This window comes from Brachyistius frenatus, unplaced genomic scaffold (assembly GCF_029030835.1).
Source record: "Brachyistius frenatus isolate BFR_SWC_R1_liver_20210118 unplaced genomic scaffold, ASM2903083v1 Contig_707, whole genome shotgun sequence".
In the NCBI taxonomy this organism is placed as follows: domain Eukaryota; kingdom Metazoa; phylum Chordata; class Actinopteri; family Embiotocidae; genus Brachyistius; species Brachyistius frenatus.
Genome location: NW_027211306.1, coordinates 8,379 through 18,970, shown reverse-complemented (window position 1 = coordinate 18,970; position 10,592 = coordinate 8,379). Strand labels below are relative to the sequence as shown.

At 41.3% G+C, this 10,592-nt stretch overlaps 1 protein-coding gene across 3 annotated transcripts; it reads left to right on the top strand.

Moving 5' to 3' along the window:
* Window positions 1-2,301: 2,301 nt before the first annotated feature.
* On the top strand, window positions 2,302-10,262 carry gne (glucosamine (UDP-N-acetyl)-2-epimerase/N-acetylmannosamine kinase). 3 transcript variants are annotated; one of them, XM_069688746.1, is made up of 15 exons: window positions 2,302-2,496; window positions 4,307-4,330; window positions 4,438-4,509; window positions 4,788-4,936; window positions 5,082-5,328; window positions 5,584-5,791; window positions 5,883-6,035; window positions 6,224-6,436; window positions 6,885-6,972; window positions 7,696-7,906; window positions 8,217-8,346; window positions 8,435-8,656; window positions 8,954-9,136; window positions 9,486-9,602; window positions 9,822-10,262. In XM_069688746.1, the coding sequence occupies exons 1-15, from the start codon at window positions 2,458-2,460 to the stop codon at window positions 10,055-10,057; spliced, it is 2,292 nt and encodes a 763-aa protein (XP_069544847.1). In that variant the 5' UTR covers window positions 2,302-2,457; the 3' UTR covers window positions 10,058-10,262. The 3 variants fall into 3 exon arrangements, with proteins under 3 accessions (XP_069544847.1, XP_069544849.1, XP_069544850.1); XM_069688748.1 differs by lacking the exon at window positions 4,307-4,330; XM_069688749.1 differs by lacking the exons at window positions 4,307-4,330; window positions 4,438-4,509.
* The last annotated feature ends 330 nt before the right edge of the window (window positions 10,263-10,592 follow it).

Genomic DNA, 10,592 nt, shown 5'->3' with positions numbered 1-10,592 from the left:
CTTTGTCAGACTCTTGATTATTTGTCTAACGTGGGCCAAGTCTGAGTCGCACCTCTGCCTCACCTGCTCCTTATCACAAGTGACAAAACTGCAGTCAGTGTGCTCATCAGGTTCTTCAACAACCCCGTGACAATTGAAATCAAACTGTGTGGTAGGTTTAGTCTCGTGTAACTTCTTTAACTTGTGTTTGGTGTTGCAACCTGTTCAGTCATCAGCTCCTGTCTGCCTTGCCCCATATGTGTCTTTTGTTAGGGGGGGTTCTTTAACAACTCTGTGCCAAATTAAGTAACGTTATGTGGTGAATTACTGTCATAAAATGGGTGGAGATTAAGGGTCATAAATCACTTGACAGGTCAGGTCAAAGGTCACCATCCATCACCTTTTGACAGATTGTGGGTTATCATTCTCTCGCGTGTTGTCTGACCAATATTACAAAACACTATAGCTTTATTTACATTTACTCTGATGTAAGTGAAAGAAAAGCATAAATTCCTTACAACTGAGGAGTGGAACAAACTAATACTCAACTTTCTTCCTTGGATAATGACTTAACAATTCATTGTAAAAATTATTGCAAGTGGTTTTCTGTTGATAAACTATTCAATTAATGGAAATAATTTATTTAGTTCAGTTTTGTAAAAGCTTTAGACACAAAAAGTAACATAGATGTTTGATGACTAGTTTTTATTTATCCAGATTTTATTTATTTTATTTACCTGTTCTTATAGCTGAAGATGTTGCTCTTATTCTTTGACTGTGGCACAATATTTGGGTTAGTTGTCTTCTTGCAGAATGGTGCAGATCAGCAGTCTGCATTGCATGACAAAAAAATGTTTGCACTGTCCTGCATTGTCAGAGTTTCCCCGACCATTGTCTTGGGATGGTGGGCTGCCCGCCCTGAAAGAAACAAAATACAAACGCTCTTGTAGGACTGCAGTTACATGCAGAAACTTTGCGGCCTATTTTTGCTGTAATTTCAATTACTGTGACTGTCTTGATTTTCAGTTTGGCTTTCTATTTAGTTGATATCTAAATTGACAGTCTTAATTTAACAACTGTAAAATTGATATAATTTATCTTTTGATCTTATTTGTTTTATTTACCAACCTGGAATAAAATACTTTGTGGGAGTTCCCTTGAACTCTTGTCAGATTGAGGATTTTTTTCATTTTTAATTTTAATTTTATACACTTTATTAATCCCCGAGGGGAAATTTCTTCGCTACAGCAGGGGGGCTCTCGGGGGGGAGCTGCTGCAGCAGGCTGCCACTAGCCTGGCGCCAGGTAACCTGACCTGAGGTGCATGTTTTTGGATGATGGGAGGAAGCCGGAGAACCCGGAGAGAACCCATGCAAGCACAGGGAGAACATGCAAACTCCGCACAGAAAGGCCCAGGACCGGATTCGAACCCGGAACCTTTTTTGCTGTGAGGTGACAGTGCTAACCACTGCACCACCGTGCCGCCCTTTTTCTTTTCTTCTTTTTTTTTTTCTTTTTTTTTGTATATATATAATAGGATAGCAAAATCCTGTAGGTCCCTGAACTTCTTAAATAAACAGAGAGCTCTAGTGAGTCAATGAATATTGACGTGAAGCAGACGTGGCAGGCTGCGAGAGGATCAATCTTTTTTATGGCTTTGTTTTAATGTGAACTCCCACCACAAATATGTATTTTCAAAGCAGACGATTTATGGTCGTCGTTGTGAACGATAAGGTAAAGGCATGCAAGCGTTGCAGTCATTTAGTAAAGTAAAGACAACAGTTGAACTGTGACTCTGACCTGAATAGAGACTGATTGTAGCTGTTACGATAACCAAAACTTAAAGTCACAGCCACACATTTAGGCCATAAAAAAATATATGTTCTATAATCATTTATTAACATTGGTATAAGCCACATCTTCTAAAACGGTTTCAACAAGCCGAGGGCCTCAATAAAAGATCCCTTCAATTCAATGATGTAATTATTAGAGTGCAAAAAAAATAAAAATCCATTAAGCCGATTAATGTATGTTGTTTGCTATCTTTAGATTAACACACATTTAGCCTCGGGATTAATTTTTAATTCATCCATGCCCCATATGTTTGGGAAAAATTATAAAATAATGTAGGAACTGCTAAAACCATCCTTTTGATGGTTTTGGCAGTTCCTACATTATTTGATGGTTTGTCTAGAACAGTGGCGCATTCTTCTTTCTTCCATCCTTTTAGCCAATCATGAGATTCAATCCAAATCAGCCCAACCCAGACCTCACTCAGCCCCTCCCCCAGCGCTATGTCCATGGCACGTACCTCTCTCCCTCTCCCCTCTCGCTCTCCCTTTCTCCTCTTTCTCCTTGTGCTGTTTGCTGGCTCCTGCATGCTCTCTATAGCTTAACGCGGCTAGCATAAAGACAAAAATATAGAGGACTTGAAAACGAGCACAGGGTGATTTTGGCCACAATACCACAGAGGTGTGGGATGGAAAAGCATCCGGGTTCTTTCGCCATAAACCCTCACGTGAGTCAGATGGCCTTTTTTCACTTTCATCATCCTTTCATTTTTTTGGTCATCATTTTCTAATCCTTGCTTTCTTTCCCACTTTATGTCATTATGTCCCTTTTATTCTTTACGTTTGGTATCTCTGTCTGTCTCTCGTGCTGTGTCATCTCTGCCTTTCAGCATGCATCCCTGCCCCCACAGCATTTATTTAAATATTAAAATATAAGTTATGTGGTACCTCATTTGCTTCAACATAAACACATCGCTGCATCCATTTTGAAAATGATATTGTTCGGTGTTTCGCTGATCCTCATAAACAGGCTGTACCAGTTCTTCCTGATGCAACTGAGACCAAGTGAAGGGTCAGACTTGCGAACCATCCGACAAATTCCTGTCTTGACTAGCAATCTTTTTTTTTTCTATTCCATCTACAGACAGACTTAACAGGATGATCAAGCTGGACTTCAAATGCTTAGTTGATAAAGTGCAGATGTCATGATGGCTTCCTGGCAGCAGATGGGAGCATATATTTGTTAAATAAAATTTTAAAAAAAGGATTCTTGATTAAAATGAGCCATCATTTACAGAGAAATTCAGTACTTGAGCTCTGTTGGATGAGACTGTGGCATCTGCCTTAACAGACTGTTGAAAGTTAAAGAGAAGAGCAGCAATAGGCCCGTTTCACAGATTAAATACTAAAATATTACAGTGAGAAAAGCACATCTAGATGAATGGATAGATAGACTTAATTGATTCCACAAGAGAAATGGTTGATGTGAGTACTGTGGGTGTCTAAAATGTCAATTGACAGCTGAAAGCTATATTGGAATAGTCATAGCAAAGATTCTTGTTGGACTCCTTAGTGATGTCATCTCAAATGCTTTTTCATTGTTCCTGTTTAAGTGAAGTCAGTAAGTGGCGTCTGACTCTCAGGAGTTTCGATTAATCGGGATAATATGGGGATAGTGTACCATGGTTTAATATGGTATGCAAGTTCAAATTGAATGGGTTGGCGCCAACAGGCGGTTTCATTTTCAGGTGCCCGAGATTTACCCGCGATTCATTCTGTTGGCATTTCTTGTGGACATCACAATGTCCTTTTTTTTTTTTTTATCTTTGCTGCTGTTGAGCTGATCCGGTGCACCCATTTATGGGAAGGTGCCTGTTGGACCAGTAACATAGTTGTTAGAAGCTGCGCTTATTGTGTTCTGAGCCACCCCTTTCGAAACCTTCGTGACAAATGTTGGGACAAAAAAAGTAAAATGCCTGAAGGAGAACAATCAAGGCCACAGTTTTTGCAAATAAATCTGCGTGTCATTTGAAGCCTTTTCTGCATGTTGAACGCTTTGCTTTCGAGAGTGTATACTGCCTGTTTTGATTATTCCCTATGAGCCCGTGAAAGTGGAAGCAGAGCTGACAGAGTGATGTCAGAGTGACAAGTGGCAGCATACCACTGCTTTTATTCCACTTCCACTGCATCTTTATATGCGCTTGGCTCATTTGATGGCATTTCTTCTGCAAATGAAAAAATATTTTGTCTATTGCTGACCGGCACGTTTTTTAGCAATGTTCGCCATCTTGGCGAAACACCACAATAATTTTTTTTTTTTTTTTATTTTTTTTTTTTATCTTTTTTTTTTTTTTTTAAAGATTAGTAATATATCCTTCTCCCCGAGCGGTCTCCTCCTGTCATGTAACCAGGTGTGTGTGATCTTTACCTTGCCATGCAAAGCAATGTCCTACATACAGCATGCCTCCCGCCTCTGGAAGAAACAAATGTGTTAGCATGTGTTCTTTACGTCAAATAAATTGTGTTTTCATGCTTCAGCCTCTGAATATTTGGAAGGCACAAGTGAGTATGACCTGTGGGTCGAATTATATCGTAATAATAGATAATATTATGCTTAACAAACACTTTACTGGAATCACAGTCTCTCTCTTTTGCTTTTTGTGTTCTAGGAGCTGTACTTTCTGAGAATGCAAAGGAGCAGAGAAAAGATTGAGAGGAAAAAGATGGAAGAACAGAATCAGGTGAGACTTTGTGTGTTTGGCTCCATAGGAACATTGAGAGTGTATTGAGAAGCAGACATATACTGCACACATGAAGCCTTACGCTACAATTAAAGTACCGAGGTGTTTGGAGATGGGAAACATTTTTGAATATCTTAATGTAATAGTTTATATCGAGTGGTGAAAACTAAACATACCCGTGGGGAGCGGACTGACTTTTCATACTAAATTGAAATGAACTAATGTTCTGTGTGTTTTGTCTGTTTTGCATGTGGTGTTCACACCTTTGTTTGGTGAAGTGTAAGAAGAGGTTGAGGGTGTGTGTGGCGACATGCAACAGAGCAGATTACTCCAAACTGGCCCCCATCATGTTTGGGTTAAAATCCCACCCTGAAGAGTTTGAACTGGAAGTTATGGTGCTTGGCTCGCATCTCATCGATGACTACGGGTAAAATAATGCACCTGCACCTGCTAACACAACAGTGTGTAATCTGTCACAGGTGTACGCTTTAGCTCTGCATTTATTATGACACTTTGCGCAGCTATTCAAGTTGTTTTCATTTCATTTTTGTTTTGTTGTTTCTGCTTTGCAGGAACACTTTTCGCATGATCGAGCAGGATGACTTTGACATCGGCTCTAAGCTCCACACCATTGTGAGGGGAGAAGACGAGGCAGCCATGGTGGAGAGCGTTGGGCTCGCTCTGGTGAAACTCCCCGACGTCCTGCAGAGGCTGCGGCCTGACATCCTGGTCGTACACGGGGACCGTTTCGACGCTCTGGCTCTGGCGACTGCTGCAGCGCTGATGAATATAAGAATACTTCACCTGGAAGGAGGAGAGGTCAGAGGGCTTTCTCTGTTGAGCAGCTTCTCCTTTATAAGACAACATTTCTTTTGCCATGTTTTAGTTTATGTCACACTACGCTTTACTGTTTACTCTGTATGCTGTTATAACTTTTTTGAGCTTTGCCTTTTTAAAGGAGCACCGACTATAATTAGGGAAGCACACTTAGTTCATACCATATCCTTTATTCTTGAACATTTTCTAATCCATTTCATTGGTCTTCAAATTATTGTTCATTGGTCCTTTTCCCAGGTTAGTGGTACAATCGATGACTCAATCCGCCACGCCATCAGTAAACTGGCCCATTATCACGCCTGCTGCACACGCATAGCAGAGCAGCACCTCATCGCCATGTGTGAGGACCATTCTCGCATCCTCCTGGCTGGCTGCCCTTCATATGATAAGCTGCTGTCATCTCATCACAGAGAGGACTACATGGATGTCATTAAGAGCTGGCTGGGTACGCAGGGAAACGATCACGGGACAGAAATGTAGTGTAAGACAGTAGTCAATGTATGTGATGTGTGCGTTTTATTTTGTTCTTGTTGCAGGTGACGAGGTGCAGGAGCATGATTATATTGTGGCTTTGCAGCACCCGGTTACGACAGACATCCAGCACTCCATTAAGATCTATGGGCTGATGCTGGAGGCGCTGCTCTCCTTCAACAAGAAGACGCTCATCCTCTTCCCTAACATTGATGCTGGTTAGTTACACCTATTGATCCCTTCAGTTCCCACATTTTTGTTCTGGCTTTGTTTTCATGTATATGTTAGTGTTTTTTTGGTGTTTTTTTTTTTTATATAAAACCGGGATCATCAGAATTATTTCATGTCATTTTCAAATTAGTTGAACATTTGATTTTTTTTTTTTTTTTTTTTTACAAATAAACAGGAAGTAAGGAGATGGTACGTGTCATGCGAAAGAAGGGCATTGAGCAGCACCCAAACTTCCGGGCAGTGAAGCACATTCCCTTTGAGCAGTTCATCCAGCTTGTCTCGCACGCCGGCTGCATGATCGGAAACAGCAGCTGTGGGGTGCGAGAGGCCGGAGCCTTCGGCACGCCTGTCATCAACCTGGGAACAAGGCAAACAGGCAGAGAAACAGGTTAGTATGTCAGAAAACAAAATGATTACCAGCTAAAGCCAAAGTTTTGGTCCTGATTTCATCTCCTAGCAGAGCAGGTGGAAGGTTTAAAACAAAACAAAAAAACACGAATAAGGGATCACGTGCTGATCAAAAGCAGAGCTCTGCAAAAGTTTCTAATACATTTGCTTATAGAGCTTGCTCAAACTTTACAAAATGTGTTTTATAACACTGATTATTAAATGATGGTTTGAAAATGTTCAAAAGTTTGAGAATTTCTCATGTTGCCATTCAGGGAAGAAGACTGTGAATGTCCTCGGACTTTCATAAAGGCTCTTTGTCGTCTGATGCAAGTTATTGTTCTGAATATTAGAAGATTTTGACAGCTGGGAAAAAAAAATATTATAAAAGTATCAAGATCAGTTCGTTTATCTTAACAGCGGCGTTCTGACATTTGTGTCTCTGTCAGGTGAAAACGTTCTACATGTCAGAGATGCCGACACTCAGAACAAGATCTACCACGCTCTGGACCTACAGTTTGGAAAAAGATACCCCTGGTATGACCTGCGCACTTCCTGTCTGTCTTACTGGTTCTGGGTCCTCACGTTAAGATCCACTTTTACTAACTTGTTCCAAAAGCATTGATTCTTTAATGTAAACATCCGCTTTGGTCTCAATATTATTGATTCTTACTTACAACAACAACTAAAATGTGAACTTGGAGTTGATCAGCTAAACTCCCAGCACAACTTTCTAGTTTATGTTTAATTAAATGACAGAGCCCCCTTTCTATGACCAATATTGCATTTTAACACAATCCGACAACATGGTAGTCAAGACGGAGTTGCACACGGTTCTCTCTCTCTCTCTCAGTTGAAACAATGTAGTTGTTGTTTCTTTGCTCTGCAGACCACAGATTTATTCGCAGGACTGTTTAGAGTAAGGTTTACTGATTTCTGTCAATTAAATCAAGCACTACCTTCCTGGTTGAACTCTCCCTGTTGAACACTGACATTAGAGTGTATAAAATACAGAGCTTTCAGGTAGATTATAAAGAGCAAAACATTTGGCATTTTGTTTTGTCTCCCAAATAGTTTTAATCACAGAAGTTTAGCGTTTGGTCATTTTTTTTGGTATAATAAGCACTGACGCTGCTGTGGTTGGTGGTGAATGTTTCAAAAGCAGCTCTTACATTATACTATGATGCAAAAAAAAAGTCTGTAGCCGCTATTGAACGGGGCCAATAATGTTAACACAAATATTTGTCTGTTTTTACCTAGCTCCAAGATTTATGGCGATGGTAATGCAGTGCCTCGTATTCTCAAGTTTCTTCACACTATTGACCTGGAGGAGCCCCTTCAGAAGACCTTCTGTTTCCCTCCTGTGAAAGAGTCCATCTCCCAGGACATCGATCACATCCTGGAGACCCAGAGTGCTCTGGCCGTTGACCTCGGAGGGACCAATCTCAGAGTGGCTATCATCTGCATGAGGGTAAGCTGCATAGACCCTCGCATGGATAGAAAGAAAGGTGTAATTGTTTCTGCATCGCTGCTTCTCCATTTTTATGATCATAAAGCTTTTATTATGATTCTAGATTCCACTGCTCATGAAGGCATTTGTTTTACTATGACATTAAAAACATGCTGTCTTTTAATTGGCTGTCTTTCCTTATCCTCGCAGATTATGTCTTAATTATAATTCAATATGTGCCTCAGTTTGCACTCATAATTATGAATTAACCCCTAAATTATTGCGGTTTGTTTAAGTAACTCTCAATTCATGTTCTTGTAACTCTGTCCAGGGGAAAATGGTGAAGAAGTACACTCAGCCCAATCCAAAGACTTTTGAGGCCAGGATGCATGTCATATTAAAGATGTGTACAGACGCCATGCGGGATGCCGTGAGCCTCAACTGTCGAATACTTGGTGTCGGTATGAAAACACACATTCCTTCAACACTATAATGCTGGCGGACACATTCCATGACCTTCTCAGAGTTCTTTTTTAATCTACTTCTCAGGAGTGTCCACGGGCGGCCGTGTAAATCCACAAGAAGGAGTGGTCCTGCACTCCACGAAGCTGATCCAGGAGTGGTCTTCTGTGGACCTGAGGACACCCATCTCAGACGCCCTGCACCTGCCTGTCTGGGTCGACAACGACGGCAACTGCGCTGCGTTGGCCGAGAGGAAGTTTGGTCACGGCAAGGGAGTGGAAAACTTTGTCACTGTCATCACAGGAACAGGTGAGAAGGAATTCAGCAAAACATTTAAAAGGGCATCATTCAAGTTTTTAAATATATTTTTCCATTTTCAACATTATTTTTAACCAGCGAGAAGGTGGAATAGATTCGGAATTTCCTAGTGTCAAATGTGTGTCACTATATGTTGTGAGTACAACTATGAGCCCTGTATCATTAACTGTGATATCATCATTATAGCCTGATTTGAAAGAAGGAATTGACATAATTCTTTATAAAAGTTAGATTGGCCGGTTGATTGCACTGAAAGTCTGAGGAAGTAAATATCTTGACTGTGTGCAGGGATTGGAGGAGGGATTATCCATCACAATGAGCTGGTCCATGGCAGCACCTTCTGCGCTGCAGAGCTCGGCCACATCATGGTTTCACTGGAGGGCCCAGAGTGTTCGTGCGGCAGCCGCGGCTGCATAGAGGCTTATGCATCCGGCATGGCACTGCAGAAAGAGGCCAAAAGGCTGCACGACGGTGAGTGATTGCTTTCGTGTGCGAAGTGCAGAGCCATTTGAATGCGGTTATATCTAACACAGCTCTGATATGGCCGTGGGAAAATCAAGGTAAATAGAGAGGCTAGACAAAATTATAAACTCTTAACGCTTTTTCCTGTAAATTTCTTGTGTGAAGTCAATTTTGGTCCAACGCAGGAGCTCCTACACTAAGAATGAAGAATTAAAGGATGCTAATTTGAAGAATCTTGCAGTTGTGTCAAGTAAATTACATAAAGGTCCTGTCCATTTCTATGTCTTAAATGCCTTCACAGCATCATGTGTGATTTACATTCATATCTCTGACCTGGGTGATGGTGTGTGTTTTATAGAGGACCTGTTGATGGTGAAGGGGGTGGACATGAAGCTCTCAGAGCCAATCACTGCTGCCCACCTCATCAGTGCAGCAAGAATGGGAAACTCCAAAGCTGATGCAGTTCTCAACAAGGGTCAGAGCGCAAAGCGCGCGCACACACACACACACACACACACACACACACACACACACACACACACACACACGCACACACGCATATGTAAACCTGTTGACTTCAGAAACCAGTCAAGAAGAATGTTAAAATTATCATCAGTGCAAAAGCTAAAAAGTTCATGCTGCTGTCAAAATAAGAGACAAATCTAACTTCTCCATGGAACCTTCTCTTTTGCAGCCTCCACAGTGCTGGGTGTGGGCATCATCAACATCCTCCACACAGTCAACCCTTCACTGGTGATTCTGTCTGGAGTCTTGGCCTCTTACTACCAGGCCCCAGTGCAGTCCATCATCTCGCAAAGAGCGCTCATCTCCACCCAAAGCATCAAGGTTGTCTCATCAGACTTAGAAGAACCTGCTTTACTTGGAGCTGCCAGCATGGTATTAGACTATGCAACCAGAAGGATATATTGAAGGATATAGTCCTAATTTACTTTGGACCACTAGCAACAAGAGGACTGTACAAGTGAAATTAGTGCCTGCTCTGCCCAGATAGATACATGAACATATCTAGGAGACATGTTTAATGTTGGGTGAAAGACAATGCGTTCAAACCATCCCCTCATTGTTAAGAATGCGCGTAATATATTTGTATTTAATTTTTTTTTTCTGCTTATTAATGACCTCTGTGAAGGCAGTTGTCCACACAAATGCAAACATCCTGTTTTTTCCATGTTGGAATCTTTTGCCCAGATTGTGATCTGGATTAATATGTGAAGTGTGTCCATTGCAGGCCAGAACTCCCAGCTCTCTTTCATACAGTAGCTGCAGTATAACCAAGTGGCAAGTAAGCCCCAGAGCCTTTTTTTGAACAAAGCTTTTGAGTAGCCAAAATTACCCGCACAGGGCAGCTCTCCTCTGCTCCACCTTTGTCATTATACAAAGCTTGTTTCAGATGAGACCAAACTGTAGCTGAAACATGCTGCTTCTGAAACCCTTTTTTAGTTTT